The sequence below is a fragment of the Octopus sinensis genome, linkage group LG5 (assembly GCF_006345805.1).
Source record: "Octopus sinensis linkage group LG5, ASM634580v1, whole genome shotgun sequence".
NCBI classification, from domain to species: domain Eukaryota; kingdom Metazoa; phylum Mollusca; class Cephalopoda; order Octopoda; family Octopodidae; genus Octopus; species Octopus sinensis.
This window is the reverse complement of record NC_043001.1, coordinates 88698550-88720858: the sequence shown is the minus strand read 5'-3', so window position 1 is coordinate 88720858 and position 22309 is coordinate 88698550. Positions and strand designations below refer to the sequence as shown.

General features: G+C 34.5%; 1 protein-coding gene across 40 annotated transcripts in view; it reads right to left on the bottom strand.

Annotated features, from left to right (window-relative positions):
* LOC115212079 (calcium/calmodulin-dependent protein kinase type II delta chain) overlaps positions 1 to 22309 on the bottom strand; it is a 429066-nt gene that overhangs the window by 40803 nt on the left and 365954 nt on the right. For 22 of the 40 annotated variants that reach the window (XM_036502876.1, XM_036502877.1, XM_036502875.1 and 19 more), the window contains 2 exons: positions 14101 to 14178; positions 1514 to 1615 (listed from right to left, as the gene is read on the bottom strand). The exons of 7 other annotated variants lie outside the window; for them this stretch is intronic. In XM_036502876.1, the coding sequence (XP_036358769.1) occupies positions 1514 to 1615; positions 14101 to 14178 (180 nt within the window). The remainder of the gene's footprint in view (positions 1 to 1513; positions 1616 to 14100; positions 14179 to 22309) is intronic. 11 more of the 40 variants (XM_036502880.1, XM_036502881.1, XM_036502896.1 and 8 more) reach the window with 2 other exon arrangements.

Here is a 22309-nt window from a genome sequence, read left to right as displayed (position 1 = left end):
GGTACACACATGACAACAAAGAGAGTGTGACATTTATATTCCCAAAAGTTGGTCAAACTGAATCAGAGAATGCTTAAAATTTATCCTAAATACACTATTAATTGATCAAAAAATTAATATGATTTTTTTTTTATATAGGAAGTTAAATTTGCAGAAATTTGTTTAACAAAGAATTCATAAGAACAAAAGATTTTTTCCATATCTTTTCAGGTATTTCCAGGTGTAAAAATTTCAGATTGACAACAGTAAAAGCCTAATTAAATGTTTTAGGCTAGTAATTTAAAGAATCCACTAAGATGTGATTTCATGAAACTTAATGAAAGAAAGGTCAGTTTATAAGCCAACTACTTACGTAAAATAACTGTTGATTAGCATTGAACAAGACCAGGTTTAGAGTAGCTAGGTTAATGATATGTTAAAATGGGAAACACATACATTGTTGATGAGTGGCAGCAATTGGCAGGCTTCAGCCTCCATATCAGCCCAAGATAAGCAGAGTTGTGATCAAAGACATTCCAACTGTGACCGAGCTAGCAGAAACGTTAGCACGCCGGGCGAAATGCGTAGCCGTATTTCGTCTGCCTTTATGTTCTGGGTTCAAATTCCGCCGAGGTTGACTTTGCCATTCATCCTTTTGGGGTCGATAAATAAAGTACCAGTTATGCACTGGGATCGATATAATCGACTTAATCCGTTTGTCTGTCATTGTTTGTCCCTTCTGTGTTTAGCCCCTTGTGGGTAGTAAAGAAATAGGTATGACAGTAATATACTGCTGCAGAATAAGTGATGTACTGTGCAGGACTGTACAGGACTGTACAGGTTGGGCCTAAACGAGTAGACCAAAATTCAAATGTGTTTCCATCATTTTGTATATAAAGGATTACATGTCCTATGTACCCTTCCTTATTTAAAACATGAAAATGTAATTCATTGTAAATGTAACTGTTATTTCTAGCCTCTGCATAAAAGCTGACTGCAGTAGTAAATTGTGGCAGGCCACAATAGTTGTCTGCAGTAGATACATTGTTCGAGGACTTAGGAGTCACTGCTGTGTTTAGGTACCTGAACATCACCCAATTTTATTTAGTATCCTTGTGTAGACTATACACGTTACTCATCATATATTAATGACCAGTTGTTCATTAATGAGATCTGTTCTATCAAAAGACTTCCTTTAGTTGTTTGTTGACTTTTCCCCAGTAATTGTTAACATCTACATACTGATCCTTCTTTCCTCTAGATTATATTGGGTGATATCAAAACAGTGGGCTCAAAGCTTAGTAGTAAGACTCACAAAATGCTGAAGGTGCATTAAAACAAACTGGTGACATAATGCCTAGGTGAACATCACATCTCAAGTGGACAACATAGAAACTGTGTAACTGTTTGAAGGATTCAGTGATATCATGGGATTTTCAATGTCACACAGTGGTTGCACTAGTGAACAGCTGTTTCTGTCTGGTTTGGCAGTGTAGAAAAGGTAGAAGGATTTATTGACAGGACAATCACTCACAGCAGGTTGGGCCATCTTTTGAACTAGTGGACATATTCACCAGACTAGCCATACACATTGTCCCTGTACTTTTGTCATCATGCATAAGATTTCCTTTCTTTGCTTGAAACAAAGGAAAAAAGAGAAACAAAATAGACTAGAGGCTTTAGTAAATGGCCTCAGGCCTCCATTGACTTGGATTGACAAAGTAGACAAAACATTGGATTAGTTACTAACATAATAGAACAACATAATGGCAGTGAAAGGGTTTGGATGATGTGGAGGTGTCAGAAATAAGGTTGTGTTCACCATCTGTCACAATACTCTTACAACAAATGTTTGTGTACAATGTAGAAGAGTGACAAGAACCACAGGTGACAAAACAATAATCATCATAGCAACATCAAACATGGAACTGGAAGCTTAGAAGGTGGGTGGAGAGTAGAAAATGTTCCAATGAGAAACAGAATAAAAGCTGAAATATTAAAATTTAGTCTGAAATAATTTTAAAAAAATCAAAAATACAATAAAAAGTGGTTATAAATTTCATAAAATCATATACTATGTGTTGGAATTTAATAGATTAAAAAAAAAATGATGATAATAATAATTATGATAATAATAATAATCTGCAGTGTCGTCTGGTCTGTTACTGAAATGAAGATATAGAAATTAAACAAATTACAATAATAAAGAAAAGTTTGATGAAAGACTAACTAATACTGTTAATAGTGTTGGATGTATTTCGGGTTGTTAAGTAGGTTAACATTATACATATAATGAGCATTAAGTACAGACTTTTTTCACTGAAATCCACATATAAATACAGTTGAGTGGAAAGAGATGTTACTTTATTAAAAAAATCAGTGAAAGGTCTGAGGGGACAGGTAAGAGAAAAAAAAAAGATTTCAGAAAATTAAAAAATACAACATAAGCAACCATCCTACAGCATCTAAAGCATCTCAGACACATTACACAACTAACTACTGAGCAGCATCAAGCTGTATTAATACAAAGAACTGATTGCAAGTAACAATGCTATCAATTCAAATTGACCTACAAATGACAAGCTGAGTTTGAAATAAAATAAAATAATAAAAAAAAAAATGGTTCATTCTAGGAGGCAGTATCGCAGGTTTATAGTTTCTGTAGTTATATTAGTTTTGTTTTTACATAAAAGAAAATATTGACCTGATGGAAACCAGTTAGGTATATATGAGAGGTATTTAAAATACATCTTTAGTGACCTCCGAATCATGTATTAAACAGGTATTTTGTTTAATCAGTTAACAGACTATATAATTTTAAAGTAATCAATTAACAGTAACCTAATTTAAAAGTAGCAGCCATCTCTAAATAGCAGCTTTGAGATTTTACCAGAAGCGAATTAATAAAGAGAGATTCTTTGAAAAATACATTTTGTTTAAGAAGTGTTATACAAAGAATTAACGTAGCTTTTAATCCAGATTACACTGCAGGTTTCCAATTGAATATTGACATAATGGAGTGTGTTTGCAGCAGGCAAAATTATATCAAGATTATCCCATGTGAAAATATTTTGATAAGTCTACTGCAAAGATTATTTTTATAACTCTGCAGCTCTTTAATCTACAAAAGATTAATGAAGATACATTCAACTGAAAGAATCTAATAGAAGTCATGCACGAAACACAGCACAAAGTGATGGAATGGCCATGCTAAGGATGAATGGAGATGCAAGGATTTATTTCCAGAAATGTAAGGGCTTACCCCTTACATTAAAATCTGTGTACATGGTAGATTAGTTGAACTAATTAACTACCATGCTCGCACACACACACACACACACACACACTGGTGTTAGTATATGTACAAATGTAGATATGAGTGATTGCTGTTGTTGTTTAGCCCCCACCCACCTCCATCAGGCCTGACCAAGAAGGCCTACGATTAGAGACATTCCACTGTAAACATACGGTTGTTTCCTACGTGCAGGGAACTCAGGATCACACAGTATATCTTATTTAAAGGCAGTAAGGTGTGACTTGCGGAACATAAAGCTGCTATTTCCAGCAGGTCGAGAAATGATGTAGAGACTTTCTCACTGGCTTGAAGTATGAGCCACAAAGAATGAAGGTAAACATGTAGTAACCCATGTCTAACATAGTTTTGATTTTTGGTTAAAGCAGGAGTGACATCTAGGCATGTATTCTTATATTTGTGTGCATATATATATATATATATATATATATATACATTCAAATTCAAAATGGCTGACTAGCATTATAGCATTATGCTTGAAACTCAAGAGTACCAATGAATTTGAACCTAATTGTTTTGATCCATCCATATTTATAAATATATATATATATATATATATATATATATATATATATATATCTTTATGAATTTATCACCATCCCAAAATATAACAACACACACACACATTAGCAAAGCAGGTCTTGCCATTGACTCAAGAAAACAGCTAGTAAATGATCTACAAGCATGCGAGCAGACTGAGTTCTCAACTTGTTTCATTTGCGAAGGCAAATGATTTACAAGGCACCAGAAGGCCTCAAGAGACACACGCGTGTCCACAGAACATGATTACTGCTTTATTTTACTGAATCCTCATTTATCATTCATAACAAGAAAAACCATCACATATATATCACCATCATTGTTTAAACGTCCGTTTTCTGCGCTAGCACGGGTTGGACGGTTCGACCGGGGTCTGGGAAGCCAGGGGCTGCACCAGGCTCCAGTCTGATCTGGCAGAGTTTCTACAGCTGGATGCCCTTCCTAACGCCAACCACTCCGCACATTTATGCATATTCACATACACACATATATTCATACAAGACTACACTTACCCAGTTAAGGTAATGATATCATCATAACAAGGTTCTTAAAAGACTGACAGATAACTTGGTGGTGGAGAAATATAAAAATTAATACATGAAACCAACCCCATACAGTCAATTCATCATACTAAAGGAGACGTTACTCTCCTCCAGAAAAGACCAAAGAGAGCATCCTGCAGGAAGCACAATCATGGGAGATTGAATATTAATTCAAAACAACACACAGAAGGACTAAATATCAGTAATCATCATCAACACCTGGACAAAACTACCTTGACTTTTAGGACTCACAGGGCTAGTTAACTAGTCGCTATTGCATATCAGTGACTGAGATCACAGTACACCAGTTTGTCACAGAATATAAGCAATAAGTCCATAAAAAATATTCAAATAGGCACAGGCATGGTTCTGTAGTTAAGAAGCTCACTTTGCAACCACGTGGTTTGGGGTTCTATCCTACTGCATGGCACGTTGGTAAGTGTCTTCTACTATGTGAATGAATTTGGTAGATGGAAACTGTGGAGAAGCCCTTTGTGTGTGTGTATATATATCAGTGTATGTGTCTTTGTGTTCCTCCTCACTCCACTATTTGATAATTGGTTTTGATTTGTTTACACAGATGTAATTGAGTAGTTCAGCAAAAGAGGCCAACAGAATAAGTACCAGACCTAAAAGTAAGTATAGGGGTTGGTTTGTTCAGCAAAACACTTCAATGTGGTACCCCAGCATGGCCACAGTCCAATGACCAAAATAAGTAAAAGGTAAACAAAAGAAATAAATAAAGTAAGAAAAAACTGACTTCAGATTTTAGTACTTAATGCTTATAAAAAGAAACAATTCACCAGAATTTCTAAGCTATCCTCTAATATAATGACACTCTGAGGAAGAGTGAATTTAATGATAAAGAATAATTACATTCATCTTAAAAACTTGAATAAGAAATGATAGAAATAGTATGAGGTAAAAATCCTTCTTATAACCCTCCACAGGCTGTTAGGTTATATAGATTTATATATATGTGACGCAGGAGTGGCTGTGTGGTAAGTAGCTTCTTACCAACCACATGGTTCCGGGTTCAGTCCCACTGTGTGGCACCTTGGGCAAGTGTCTTCCTCTATAGCCCCAGGGCGACCAAAGCCTTGTGAGTGGATTTGGTAGACGGAAACTGAAAAGAAGCCTGTCGTACATATATATATATGTGTGTGTGGGTGTCTATGTTTGTACCCCCAACATCACTTGACAACTGATACTGGTGTGTTTACGTCCGCTATAACTTAGCGGTTTGGCAAAAGAGACTGATAGAATAAATAGTAGGCTTGCAAAGAATAAGTCCTGTGGTTGATTTGCTTGACTAAAGGCAGTGCTCCAGCATGGCCACAGTCTAATGACTGAAACAAGTAAAAGAGTAAAAAGAGAGTAATGGTGGCTGCAGCAATATTTTTTTTAATTTCCAACTCCAAATATTTTGAATCTTTACTTGGGAAAATATGCTCAGAGGGTCTTGAAACAACTAGAAATAGTGACTCAATAGAGGAGGTTAACAATTTAGATGTTAAGGGTAGTTCATGAAGGTAAAAATGCAGTGATTAGTATTTACAATAAAGCTAATAAATTTAATTTTCATATTGCTTTCTTGCCCTTGGTACAAGAGCAGAGTATAATGTGTTTCCAAGTTATTAGATAAGGAAGAATTATAAATGAAATTTGGTGTGTTTTTGGAAAGAGTTAAAAGGGTAATGATACATATGGGAAAATAAGAATGCATTAAGAAAATGTTAATTAAATGTTTAATCAGTTGCTTGGGAAGACATAATGAAATTTCAAGAACACATGGAGTAATCACTAGTCCACAACTGAGCAAAGATTTATAGAATGATTAGTTTTAATTCATATTGGATGTAATGTCATTGTGTTACAGTTTGTGGATAGGTTGTCATATCATTATTGTGCATTGTTGTTTATAACACCATTAAGGAATAGGTATGGACTTCTGCTTATATTTTACTCATGGTCTTTTAGCTACAGGCTTTGCAGTACAAATCTTAAAAGTACAAGACTGCTGGGGTCAATTTGTATGATTAAACCCTTCAAGATGATGTCTGAACATGGTCATAAGTCCACTGACTGAAACAAGTAAAAGATGAAATAAGCCATAAACATTAAAAGCCAATATACGCAAAAACATTACTCCTGAATATAGAAAGATGCAAAAGTCTCTATGAGGTGATAAATAAAGATCTTAAATTGCTTAAATAAATAACTTAAGGGTAGCAAGGTCTCCCATTTAAAAAGAACACTTCTTGAGATAAAACAAAAAACTCAAGTCAGATGCTCTCATAAAGAGTGACAGGAAGAAGGAGAAACTCTGCAGATGATATAAGAATGAACTTCTATATGGCCTTCTATAAATTTGCAAAAGAATCTTGACTCAGTGCATCACAAATATATTGAAGGAAAAAAGCTCAGAGACTGAAAATAACAAACTGATAAGTGAAACATTGAATGAATAAATCAAAGGTATTTTCACTTCCCCACTGAGAGATATGCAAATAAGAAATGTAACTTCTTCAACACCATAATTCTATGTAAGAGTTAACCATTGATTATATTGATAAACATTATATGTGTTTGTGTGTGTGTGTATAAAACATATACACATGTATATATTTGCATATATATAGAAACACACACACACACATCATCATCATAATTGTTTAACGTCTGCTTTCCATGCTGGCATGGGTTGGACGGTTTGATTTCTATATCACTTGCCTCAACAGAGTTTAATGTCCAAGGAAAGAAAGGTATGCATTAGTGGGTTGGTTGCACCACTGGCATAGGCAACGGGTTATGGTCTCACTTGGTTTGCCGGGTCTTCTCAAGCACAGCATATTTCCAAAGGTCTCGGTCACTAGTCATTGCCTTGGTGAGGCCTAATGTTCGAAGGTCGTGCTTCACCACCTCATCCCAGGTCTTCCTGGGTCTATCTCTTCCACAGGTTCCCTCAACTGCTAGGGTGTGACACTTTTTCACACAGCTATCCTCATCCATTCTCACGACATGGCCATACCAGTGCAGTTCTCTTGCACACCACATACACATTTTATATATACATATACATATGCTTTCCTGAAATTTCTTTGTTTCTTTTGTGCTACCTTTTTCATTAATATATATATATATATATATATATATATACAGCTGCAGGAGAAATACCTAGCCAAAGATAAGCCCCTGTACCTGGCTTTCGTTGACATGGAGAAAGCCTTTGATAGGGTCCCCCGTTCCCTCATCTGGTGGTCAATGAGGAAACTAGGGATAGATGAATGGCTGGTGAGGGCTGTGCAAGCCATGTACAGAGATGCCGTAAGTAAGGTTAGAGTTGGCAGCATGTACACAGAAGAATTCAAGGTAGAGGTTGGGGTCCACCAGGGTTCAGTACTCAGCCCCCTCCTATTTATCATAGTCCTCCAGGCAATTGTGGAGGAATTCAAGACAGGTTGCCCCTGGGAGCTCCTCTATGCTGACGACCTCGCTCTAATCGCTGAGTCACTATCAGAACTGGAGGAGAAGTTCCAGGTGTGGAAGGAGGGTTTAGAATCGAGGGGCCTTAGAGTCAACCTAGCTAAAACCAAAGTACTAATAAGTAGAAAGTTAGAAAATCCACAAATATCCTCAGGAAGATGGCCCTGCTTGATCTGTAGAAAAGGTGTAGGTAGAAACTCTATAAGATGTACCCAGTGTAAGCTATGGACACATAAGAGGTGCAGCAATGTCAAAGGTAGGCTAACTGGGAAGATAGTTTTTGTATGTGGCAGATGCTCTGGAGCATTGACCTCCGAAAATCTGCAGAAAACAACTTCCGTCACTTTCCGGGGGGAAAAACTAGAAGTAGTTGATAGCTTCCGCTATCTAGGTGACCAAGTCAGTAGTGGGGGCGGGTGCGCTGAAAGTGTAACTGCTAGAATAAGAATAGCCTGGGCAAAGTTTAGGGAGCTCTTACCTCTGCTGGTGACTAAAGGCCTCTCGCTCAGAGTAAAAGGCAGACTGTATGATGCATGTGTACGAACAGCTATGCTACATGGCAGTGAAACATGGGCCGTGACTGCTGAGGACATGCGTAAGCTTGTGAGGAACGAAGCCAGTATGCTCCGATGGATGTGTAATGTCAGTGTACTTACTCGACAGAGCGTTAGTACCTTGAGAGAAATGTTGTACCTAAGAAGCATCAGTTGTTGTGTGCAAGAGAGACGATTGCGCTGGTATGGTCATGTGGCGAGAATGGATGAAGATAGGTGTGTGAGAAAGTGCCAATCCCTAGCAGTTGAGGGAACCCGTGGAAGAGGTAGACCCAGGAAAACCTGGGACGAAGTGGTGAAGCACGACCTTCGGACGTTAGGTCTCACCATGGAAATGACTAGAGACCGAGACCTATGGAAGTATGCTGTGCGTGAGAAGACCCGGCAAGACTAGTGAAGCCATAATCCGTGGCCCCTACCTGGGACGTAGTCAGTCCACCTGTGCATACCTTCCTTCTTGTGACACTTGTGAAGACCTGTTGAGGCAAGTGAGAATCGAATCGAATCAAATCAAATCAAATCGAACCAAATCAAAATAGATGAACATCAATGGAATTTGTATCCTTGTGGTACCAGTGCCGGTGGCACATAAGAAAACCATCCGAACGTGATCGTAGCCAGTACCGCAACGACTGGCCTCCGTGCTGAGGGCACGTAACAAACACCATCCGAGCGTGGCCGTCCGCCAGCCCCGTCTGGCACCTGTGTCGGTGACACATAAGAAAACACCATCCGAGCGTGGCCGTCAGCCAGCCTCGTCTGGCACCTGTGTCGGTGGCACATAAAAAACACCATCCGAGCGTGGCCGTCTGCCAGCCTCGTCTGGCACCTGTGTCGGTGGCACATAAAATCACCCACTACACTCTCGGAGTGGCTGGCGTTAGGAAGGGCATCCAGCTGTAGAAACACTGCCAGATCTGACTGGCCTGGTGCAGCCTTCGGGCTTGCCAGACCCCAGTTGAACCGCCCAACCCATGCTAGCATGGAAAGCGGACGTTAAACGATGATGATGATGATGATGATATATATATATATATATATACACACACACACATACAAATAGAAAGGTGTTACAACTACTATTTGATAGTCAACTGATGAGGGTTTGAGGATGTGTGTTCACTCGTGTAAGGCTTTTGTTTTCCCATAAATTACTGAGATCGCTCTTCACTACCTTTTCTCAAGAGTCATGAGGTAAATTCTCAGGATCAGTTTAAAAAAAAAAACTACATATATATGTATATACACATATATATTTCTTTACTACCCACAAGGGGCTAAACACAGAGAGGACAAACAAGGACAGACAAAGGGATTAAGTCGGTTATATCGACCCCAGTGCGTAACTGGTACTTAATTTATCGACCCCAAAAGGGTGAAAGGCAAAGTCGACCTCGACGGAATTTGAACTCGAAACGTAACGATAGACAAAATACAGATACGCATTTCACCCGGCGTGCTAATGTTTTCTGCCAGCTCGCTGCCCTATGTGTGTGTACATATATGTATATACACATATATGTACACACACACACATATAGACAACTGTGTCTTCATGTTCAACAGCACTGTTTTATAAGAAATACTATGACACTAATGTGATCTTCATCTCATAATGGTAACTATCATGAGAAAAAGAGTCATTTAGGACAATCAGCAAAATAAGTGAAAGTGAATTTGCATTGAGCACAAGATGTAGAAATTGTTGAACACTATAGTACTAGGCAGTCTGTAGACATGTTGGCAGTGAAAATGATGGTGAAGGGGCCATTCCAGCTAGAATGTTAAAAGAAAGATGTGAAATGAAATCTCCAAGACAGAAATACTATCCAGCAAACTAATTATGATATGGAAAATAAAAAAATAAAATAAGAAATAAAAAAAAAATAAAACCACAAAGAAACCAAGTCTGAAGCAATCACTACTGTTTCTAATGAGAAACAAACTAGTACAAAACATTTTTTGAGAGATTTGTTAAATTTTAGATTAGAGAATTTGATTGGAATGAGTTATATATACCTTTATTAATTATTATTACTAATAATTTTGGATAAATTTAGTCAATGGAAGAAGGCAGGATCTACAGGCAACATTCCTAAACTGGTGAGACTAAAGCCCTGAACCTCAGCCTAAACAGCTGCAGAGGAAAATGTTGGTAGGGAGAGAACTGAACTTAGTCTGATTGTTTGCCACAGAATGAACTTCAGTAAAAGCCCCACCAAAAACCAGGAGGTGATGTTAAATTAAGCTGTGTATTTAGGGGACTTATTGTTAAGAAAAACTGAAATTTCTGGATTCACTCCCATTTTTATAATTTCTGTGTTTTCACCATTAGTTTTCAGTCAGTCTATTATTCAGCCACCTTTAAATATCTCGAGAAAACATGAAATCTATACAAGGTTTTAAGACAGCTATGAGTTCAAATACTTAAATCTGCAAATTTTATGACAAGTGAAAATGCTATGTAGAACTGGTTCAGATGCTGGTTTAGTTGTTTAGCCACAGATGAGCCTTGATTTAAGTGAACCTATGATTAAGAATGTTGTAGCCATGATCATCATCATCATACCTTTTTCAGTCAAAGTATTTAAGATTATATTTTCTGTGTTCATTTTTTTCCCAAGCCAGTAGGGTGTGATTTGAGAGATTTTACTGTTATTTCTAGCAGATCAAGAGATCAATTAGAGGCTTTTCTGAAGGATTCTTTGACTACGTAGAAGCTCTGCCGTTGTCTCAATGTTTCAACAATGGATTTGATAAGTTTTTGATGAAAAATATAAGCAGCAGTGATACATATGACTGAAAATAACTTTTGCCAAATATAACTATAATCCCTCACCATTAGTGACAGCCTTGACCTCTCTGCTTTTCCTCACATATTTCACTACCAGTAATGTCAAAGGGTACATTCAACTATTTATATCTACTCCTAGTATAAAATTATATCTCTGCAACTGTAGATATTGGATATAATTATTATTATTCATGTAGAACACATCATTTGAATTATTATATCTGTATGTGTGCGTGTTTTCCTAGCCATAATATTTTCAGTGTCTAGAAGTTATTGTTTTTGGATATATTTCTTAATTATCCAGCCTTTGCTGTCAAAATGTGACAGTTTTAGCAGTTATGTAGATAGGTGCCAGCTTCTTTGTTGCAGTAATAAATGTGAAAGTATTGAAAGCACATACAACTTGTTTGTTTATCAATTCTATGAAGCTAGATTGCAAGCAAAAATACTGTAGAAGTGGCCTCTTGTATCCTTTACACATTGGAAAAGTAAAGATGTGTGTCAGTCTTCTTCCTTATTCTCTCTCTCTTTCCTCGGGCTTCATGTAATATGGTCTGAGACTTTTACTAACCTCTGACTTAACAATAGGCAACAATCTGTCTTCTATCAAAATTGTAACTAATATCTAACATAAACCCTTCAATCCAACCTATAAAGGTTCTATCATACACTGCATCTTCTTTCAATCGCAATATTCTGAGAACATATCAAAAAGGATTTTATTAATGCCAAGAGCATAAATGCTATTTTTCTGCATGTGGTATTGTGTTCTGCTACAAAATCAAACAGCACACAAAATATAAATTTGATGTTATCTCAGGACTAGCCTCCTATTCTTCCTCTACAACCAAACTTCATCATAATTTCTGTCACTGAGTAACTTTCTAGAATCTGCAACAGATTCTTTTGTTTTCCATCAAATGAATGAAGAAATATTTTTTCTCAGTAAACTCCAAAGGTTTTACTTATATTTCAAAGAATTCTAATTTGATATCCACTTACTGGAAGTTAAAGTGAAGTTGAGAAGTTTTTTCATAATGTTTTGTACAAGCCAAACTTTGGTTAGGGAAATCTAAGGAACATCAAATCATGCCACATAGTTGGAGAAAGGAAAAAAAAATAGCTGTCACATAACTAACAAAATATGATCAACAGCATTATCTATATCCTTACTGATTAAGATCAAGACCAAACAACAGCTGTACATTAGTTGGCTACTTCAACACTTTATTTTTATACTGCCAGAAGGAAGATGAATGGCAGATACATTTATATGATGCGTGACTATAGACAACCAATAAAAGCATGAACTAATAAGCTACAACAATGCATACATGTATGTGTATGTGTGTGTGTCTGTCTGTCTGTCTCTCTATCTGTCTATCTATCTATATAACTAGCTATACAAATGTGTGTACATTTTTAAGTTTCAAAAAAGCACTCAATATAGGAAAGTAGAGTGCAGTAAGTTTTATTCATACATGAAATTCACCTGACAAATGCCTTTTTCTATATTCCATACACTTATAGGAATTGGTTCTGCAATAAATTTGTGTGAATAATGATAGTGGAGTAATATTGTGATCTGCTGTTCTACTGTATATCTTAAACACTAAGAAGGGCTCAGGGATGTCTGCTATAGAAGTTATTTGCTTGATATAAGGGCCAGAACACAAATGCTAGAGCAACACCCAGACTTTATAAAACACTCACTGTACTACTTTATTCAATCAAAATATGGATGGCAGGATAAAGTACTGAGATATTAGTTTTTTTCTCTACTAGAATAAAAAAATATTTAACATTCAGGTAAACTGTTGTGGTAGATCAAAGAAATACATATGTGTTTATATTCCTTTAAACTAAGTGTAAATACTAAACTTCTTTATCTCTTAATTATGATTTTAATAATAATTATTACCTCTGAGGTTTTTATTCCCATGCTAGCTACCTGATATAATCGGTATTTTAAATAATGATCTTATCCTTATTTATAGAAATATATATATATATATAGTTTAAAGATCCAATAGAGGTAGAATCAACTAAAAAAAGTACTCCATTCAAGGAAATATAAATATCAATTTAAATATACATGAAACTATTAGTAGCTCATTCAGTTGTGCATATATATATATATATATATATATAATATATATATATACATACACCTACCAGATATTGACTTTTGGGGTATTTTCATTCATTTATATATATATATATATATATATATATATATATATGAATGTACCCCAAAAGTAGATATCTGGTGGGTATCTTTCATTCACTTTTGATTATTTTTCAAATATCTCATTTGCATCTACATCTATATTCAGCCTTAAAAGCCACAATTTAAAAAAAAAACAAAACAAATTTCTACTCTGGAAGATTGTTGGCACAACCTGAGAAAAATATGTTGTTCCAAACCCTGTTTAATACCAGCTAACTATATGTAAGAAAGGATGAATAAGTATGTTGACATCATATATATTGTTAGTAATGTGACAGAACAATCAGCAAAAGAATCTAGATTGAGAACCAAGGCTTGCAGTTTCTTTTCAAACTACTCAATTCTACCATGTCAAACTTGAACCAAGATCATAATAATGGTAGCAAAACAGCAGCAGCAGCAACAACAGCAGCAGCAGTACTATTAGTAAGTTTGTATAAATATTTACAGAGATATACACATGCACATAATGCACTGGTTAGTGTGCATGAGTATGTCTGTATAAATATCTATGTTTCTCTCTATATATACATGTGTGCATGTGTGTGTATATATATCTATATACACACACACATATATATATGTACATATAAATATATGCACATACATATATATGGATACACACACACATACATGCATATATGTTCACAGAATTTACCTACCTGATGTTCCTAACCAGCATTGTCTGCTCAGAAGGTCCTGCTCTGTGGAACAGCGAGAGTTCGTCTTGGAAAACGAAACTAACCCATGGAAAAATGTGGTGGGAAGAAGAGTAGTAGTAGTAATAGTAGAAAATAACATAGATGAAGACAGAAAGGAAAAGCGAGCAAAGTCAAGAAAAGGAAAAAAAAAGGGGAGAAAAAACATTAAAATTAGGAATTCCCAACTATAGGAAAATGGAATTCCAAACTGTAATAATTTTAAATGGTAATTTTGTGGAGGTGCTTAATGATAGGGACACATTAAAAGCTGCGTGTCTTCAAGCTAGTGTATTTTAAACTAAGCTACAGATATTGGTGGAATAAGGCAACATAAGACAACAGATAGAACTCATACATAATATACATAGTAAATCATTATAGCACACATTGATTTCAGGTAAAAATAACACACATTTCAAATGCAATATAAGAGAAAGGTTGAAATTCTAACTCACTGCAAGTGATAACAAAGAAAATGCAAGGCATTCTGTATGAATTCTTTGCACTATCTCTTTAGTTTTCTTATCCACTTCTGATCACTAAATATTTCAATTTCTTTTGGAATCTCAAAATTATTGAAATTATCATTGGTACCATCATCATCATCATTATTCTAAAAGCTATTATTAGAACTATTACAAGCTATATTATCTAGCAGGGATGTTCTCTTAAGGTTTGGTGACAACAAGTCTCCTCAGATGTCAAGAATCTTTTTAAAGATTCTTGCGGAATATAGGAGTGCACTTTTCTGCAGGCTGACAATGTGAGTCTCAATTCCAATACTGAATATATTATATATCAAGTCTTTATTATTATTATTATTAGTATTATTATTATAAGGCAGTCAAAAGGTGACTGAATTGGTAGAGCAAGACAGAATTCATTTGTACAACTCTGAGTTGAAATCAGCTTTGCTTTTCAGTCTTCCAAGGATTGATAAAACATGTACCAGTTATTAATTGTATCCTCTAACAAAAATTATACCTTTGTGCTTACAATAGAAATCATTATTAATAATATTATTGTACTATTTTTGAGCACAAATCTAGCTAGAGCCATCTTAGAAGATCATTCATTCTTCCATGAACAATAAAATCTATAACTCAAATGTATTCTGATAAATTTTATCAACTTCATCAAATTCCCGAGAAAGGATTTTTACATCTACAATAAATAAAAGAACAAAATTCAGGGTATTTTTGCATAACAGCCTGATTGTAAAATATAGAAATTAAATTAAAATGGTTAAATTCTATTGAATAATAATAATAATAATAATAATAATAATAATAATAATAATAATAATAATAATAATAATAATAATAGTCTAAGCTGAAACTGGAACTACAAAATAACACAATAAAACAATGGGTAGAAAACCCTTACATGGCAAATAGAAATAGACAATATTAAATCCCCACACTGGCTGAGAAGCTCACAACTCAAAGTAGAGACTGAAGGTTTCTTAATTGTGGCATAAGATCAAAGCCTCCTTACCAGAAACTACCAAAACCAGATAATGAAGCAGAATATAATAAGTAACTGTAGAACATGTGGTGATGGGGAACAAACAGTTAATCATATCATTTCTGGCAGCTCAGTCTTGAACAAGAAGGAATATATTTACTGACATGACTCAAAGTCATGCCAACACTATGAAATGTCAACAGAAAAAAAAAAAGAAAAAATGGTATAGGCATACCCAAGAAAAGATCTCAGAAAATGACAATGCAACTATAGCCTGGGATATGTCAATACACACATATGGAGATCAAGGCTAACTGACAAGATATTGTTGTCAAGGACTGTCCCAACAGACAACACGGTATCTCTAAAAGAAATGAGAAACTCTTGAAATACAAAGATCTGGAAATAGAGATAATCTAAATATGGAGTCTGGAAACAGAAACAATCCCTATAATATAGGTGCTTTAAGTATGATAAAAAAGGAAAAAAAGCATACAGACAAATACATAAAAGATACAGAAAATAGTACTGCAAGGCATCACACAAACCACAGCACATACCCAAGGCACACAGAGCTTCCCTCAGTAGTACAGTGAAAGCACACAATAAAAAATAAGACTGCTAAATAAATAATAATAATGATGATAATGATACAAAATAACTTAAGAATGCTAACTGATTTTATATAAAGTCCTGACAACTACAGTTTTTAAGTGGTTTGTTATTCTTTAGGAAAACAAGTACATTAAGGAATGTATGGATGTAGATGAATAGAATAGTAATTGATGAATTGAGTAATTTTTGAAGACAACAGAAAAAAAAATTCTAACCAGAGCATGTATTGAACTGAAAAACATTTGGCAGCATTTCAAAGTCCTGGAAAAGGCTATGGATCATAGATGTTAAATGATGATGATATAGTGTAAACATGGAAAACCTCCAATAAGTTGCATGATAAAGAAAAGATAAGAACAAAATTCCCTTAAAAACTAGATCAATCTCAATAAGAGGTGGAAGTTTTGAAAGTGCTTTTTCTTTCACACTGATCTTCATGTCTAGCTCTAAATTCACAAACCACAAATTATTACAAATAATATAGATGAACTGTAAGTCTTCTATGTAGATGATTTAAAACTATTTACAAGAAACTTCACCCAGTTAGAGAAACTGAAGATATATATTAATTGAAACTGAGAACATTTAATCAAGTTTCAAACAGTTAATTTTGAGAATTAAAAGGAAAGCAGCATAGAATGAAACTGCTAAAATTACAATACAAAAATGATAGAGAAAAGTACAATACAAGAACTAGATTAGTATTTCAAAGCAAACTCTTTAACCTGCTTGATATCAACCAGTCTGAAAATGCCCCTTGTTCTACAATACAAACTTCTTGCTTTAAAGTGATCTAAATTAAAACCTTCCATCAAAATTTAATGTTGATTTATGTTTAAAACACTAGCTCAATAACAATAATGTTATTTTACTAAACCCATCATTATTTTCAAAATTTACTGAAAGAAAGACAGTATATTTCAATAGAAATATAATACCAAAGATAATAGATGTACATGCTGTAGCTTCAATCTTATAAATTGGAAGTGAAGAGTGGTACTCAACATACAGCTTTGTATGAAAGCTCTCTCCAAGATGAAAAAATTAAAATACATTTACTGTGGGGTGGTCATACCATTTGTTGCTTCAGTATCATAAACTGGAACTGAAGAGCTTAAATAAGAAAATTTGGTGGTTTACCAATTTAGCCATTCAGCTTTATGAATGCTCTTTTCAAGGTCAATAAAATAAAGCATCTAAACCTTCTCCCCTCAAAATTGCTGACCTTGTGGCTAAATTATTATTATTATTTGGCAGAATTGTTAGCATATTGGACAAAATGCTTAGCAGCATTTCAGCCATCCTTAGATCCTGAGTTCAAATTCCATCAAGGTTGGCTTTGCCTTTCATCTTTTCAGGGTCAATAAAATAAGTATCAGCTGAGCACTGGGGTCAACATAATCGACTTAACCCTCCCCTGAAAATGCAGATCTTGTGCCAAAGTTTGAAACCATTATTATTATTATCAATCATAATAATGATAATTTCTAACAGGCACAAAACAAATTAGTCAAGAAGAAGGAGAGAGAAGAGTTGCCTAAACTGACATCAGTCCTTGACTGACCCTAATTTTATCAACTCTTGAAGGATGTAAGGTAAAGTTGCCTTCATAAGTTTTGACCTTAGAATGTAAATGGATGTAACTAAATACCAATTTTGCCATCCATGGCATTTTCAATTTAATAAGAAATAACAAAAAAGTCCAACATATGCACACATTTCTGTGGGGGTATGGCTGTATAATTCAAGTGAAGGTAGTACATACATAAATTAAATACTAAAAGACCTTTTATCTGTTGCTTTACTGATTCCATTATCCACTATCCTTGTAATATTTTAAATAATGGTTATGAATGAGTAAATGACATATTGACACAAAGGAAAGACAATCAGTGAAGAGCCTGGCAATAAATAAAACTTAAGCCATAACTATAAAAAAATATGATAGAGTACATGGATGTTGTAGGAAGTAATAGGAGATATGAAGGATAATAGTGATGGCATGGAGAGAAGTGGAAATATATAGGAAACAGAATAAACAACAAGAAAAATAGAATGTTCACATGGAAGATTGGGTAATGAACAAAATCATAATTCTGGAATGTGGCATGGTGAAGTAAAGAAGAGTGTAAAGAAAGAAACATAAGAGGGAATGTATTATCTCTATTGTGAGATCTGTTGTGGTAAAAGGGAAGTACAATAAGTGAGAAATATATACACAAACATAAATCTATATCTATGTACAAATAAACACACAGTTTCTGTTTACCAAATTCACTCACTAACCATTGATCAACAAGGGGATATAGGAATCGCTTGATCAAGGTGTGTGTGTGTGTGTGTGTGTGTGAGAGCGAGTGAGTGAGAGAGAAAGAGAGATGTATTGTGTTTGTGTGAGTAACGTATATATATGTAAATAAATACCCTTTTAACAGTTGTCTGTGACTCCATGCTAGCATGGGTTGGATGGGGATATTTGTGACATGATATTTGTGGCAGGATGCTCTTTCTCTCACCAACTGTTAACTGCTTTTCAAATAATGATTTCTGTTTAACGTCAGAAAATCTTGGAAAGTACAGGGAATTTGGTCATAATGTCAACAAAGAATGTAAACATCATTTAGCATTTTGTTCAAGCGAGGCTGTGGATATCACCATCCAAGAATACTGACACACACAACACAATTCCCTTACAGTTTCCCTCTATCAAATTCATGTAGAGGATGTTGGTTTTTATATATTTCTCATGTCAACTCATGGTTGAATGTAATATATTTATTTGTGTTTTCCTTTATGAGATTTTTGATTATGTGGTCATCCTTTTTGTATCTGTTATGCATCTAATTCATACTATACACTTGTGTATAATATGTGTATTTTTCATAGTAGCACTGTCTACTCTATTTGTTACATTGTATTTCCATTTATATTCATCAGAAGCTTAGTCTACCTATCTATTAATTAGTTTGTTTTATTCTGTGGATTTCTTTAACAAGTGTTGCATTTGTAGAAGAGAATCTAAATGCTCTCCTCAATAGTGATATTATACTTACACACTCACACACATATATATTTGTATACACAGACACTTATATATTAAGGGTACTAAGAAGCTGACAGTCTGATGTAACACAAATTTGTTTACAAGCCAATGGAAGGTGTCCTTGCAATCAACTGATCAGCATGGAGTTAATGACTAAATATTAACAAAGACAGGTGTTGTGTCTGAATATGCTCTGTCTGATAGCCCATAAACAAGAACTTTAGTGAGGTGCTTATTTGGTATTGTATGTTTTACAAATTTCATAAGGACAACAATGCAACATGTGTAAAGGAAAGCATATGAACTGTATATCCTGATGGTGCAAGTGTTTGGAAACACCAATGGTGGTTTAACAAATTCAAAAGAAGTGATTTTGTTCTTATGGATGGGTACTAATCAGGAAGACCAAATGTTTTTGATAATGATGCAGTAAAAACAGCAACTGAGGAGGATCCATGCCAAAATATTGGGGACTTATCCTGGAGAATAAACCTTGGTCCACTGTGGAAAATCATTTCAAGCAAATTGGAAAAGTGAGCAGAGAAGGGAAATGGGTATCTATCTCCTGAGCTGTCATTCAAAAATTAAGCAGCGTGTTCAACAAGATAACACAAGAAAAGAGAAATTCATTAGGCAGGGATGCTCTACGTCATTCTTCCTACTCACCAAACCAAGCACCATTGAATTTTTACTTATTCTGATCACTTGAACACTCTACTAGTGGAAAACCATTCAGAAGCAGAGACAATGTCAAAATAGCAATCCAAACATTTTTTATTCTAAAAGACCAGATTTTTTAAACTTGAGGAATCAGAAAACTGGTTTTGAGGAGGATAAACATTATTCATAATGATGGTAAATATATTTTGAATGAATAAATACATTTACAATATGTTTTATTCTGATTTGAACTCATTACATCATATGTAACATTACTCTTCTGTACTCCTAATGCACACACACACACAATTAGAAATCATAGTTATCAAATGGTCCATCACTAAATAAGATAGTGGGTGGATCTAATGCAGAGTACACACTTCATGCTATTTTGCTTGTCTTGCATATCTTACTGCAAATACTTAGTTCAGTCAATCAGATCAGAATAGGGGCATTGCACAGTAAGGAGCAGACAACTAGAGTGTGACCTCTTTTTACATAACTACAAACTGTATCACAAGACAGAGATCTGTAAAATGCTAGTTATTACATCATTATAATTTCAGTTAGTTTAAATAAACCTTGAAAATTGATAAGATATCTGTTACTTAACAATATCTTGAAAGCTTATTTCATATAAACATGAAACAAAATCAAATGTCAATTATATCTTTCTATTTGACTATACATAATCAATGAATAACTTGAGTAATGAGAGAGAAATTATAGTTGTGTTGTTCATCCCTTCCTGCAGGACATTAGCAATGCAATGAAAATAAAACCCAGGCTATAGGCTTGGCTATTAAGGAATGACTTTTTTTCATGGCCTAATGAAGCATTCTACATGCTATTAGAAGAGTTGATATAGGTGGGATGCGATTGTAAATTTGACTATTTGTATGTCAACCACTGTTTTTAACAAAGACAAACATTAACTATTCAACCAATGTTTACATGGAGAGAAAATAGTGGCAAAAACTCAAAAAGCAATTTTAACTTGAGTAATTGTGACTTTGGTATATAAGACCTAAGTCTATACTCTGCACTATTAAAATCAACACAAAAAAGTGAAAAATAATAATAATAATTTCACTTTCTTGAGGAAGAATAATAATCACATATTAAAAATAAACATATTGAACATATTGGCTGCATTGAATATTTGAGTTAGAGGTGGTTGCTTGCTGCTCTTTCTAAAGAAGCGGCCTACAAAGAACATATCTAACATGCATATGCAACAAAATATGACGCATCATCTCCGTCTTCCTAAAAAAGTGAAAACAAGAACTGGCAGTAGAGAAGTAAGTTTTCATTGGGAAAGCACTAGGATTAAGAAACTATCTGTAGAATTAAGGATTTAGTTATAAATGTAAGACTATAGTCAGCAACTTGACTTTAAATACCACACCTAATACCATGTAAAATTCTTCATTCAGTGATCTCTCACTCAATGGAACCGATTTTCTCACAATAAACCAACTTCCAACTATCTAAACTCCAGATTATGGCCTCTATTTTGCATATATGTTCACCACCTGTATTATACAAACACCATTAAAATGGGTAATGATGATACTTTTCAAGCAAAATAAAAGGAGAAATTTTCAAAAAGTAAAAAGAAAAACAAACAAAAAGCATCAGCAAATTTGAATGATATAAGGCCTACTCTTGAGTGGTTATGAGTAAATCTTATGTTTGCACCAATCCAGTTTCTTCATTAAAAGTAACTTTTTGATGTTCAATGACATAATTAATAGAAAATTGTTTCAATAACGAAAAGGTGGTATCAGTGAGAATTTATTGCAGAATAATTTAATGAAACCAAATACAACATTAGAGCATGGCAATAGCAGAAACACACCATTAAATTGAACACATGCCTTGAGCAAGAGAAAACTGGGATTTACAATAACTTCTCTAAAATGGTTTGTATATTAGTAAATGTACAGTGATTTATGACCTCTATCTTATTTGCCTTTCTTTATGATTTTATGAACACATTTTAGTTAGTAAAATCTCTGATTGTCTTTTATCAATTGAAACATATTAGTGAAGTAAACCAAATCACACAATATATGGTTGAGTAATTACTTAGTAAAAACACAGAAAAGAGAAATTTTGTTATCACAAGGTTGCAGCAGTTTGGCTGCAGACCGACAGAGGTTCATATCTTGTTTTTAGCACTGTGTTGTGTCAAGTGACAAGACATTTAATTATCCCTGGCTCAGTCTGCATTAGGATAGTAAATTAAGAGCACATCTGTGAAAAGTAAAAGCATTGCAAAATTAATGAGTGTTATTTTAGCTTGAGCTACAATCATAATAAAAAAAGGATGATTAGCTTTCACTGGTCTAACTCACCAAGCTGTAAATAAGTGACATGACA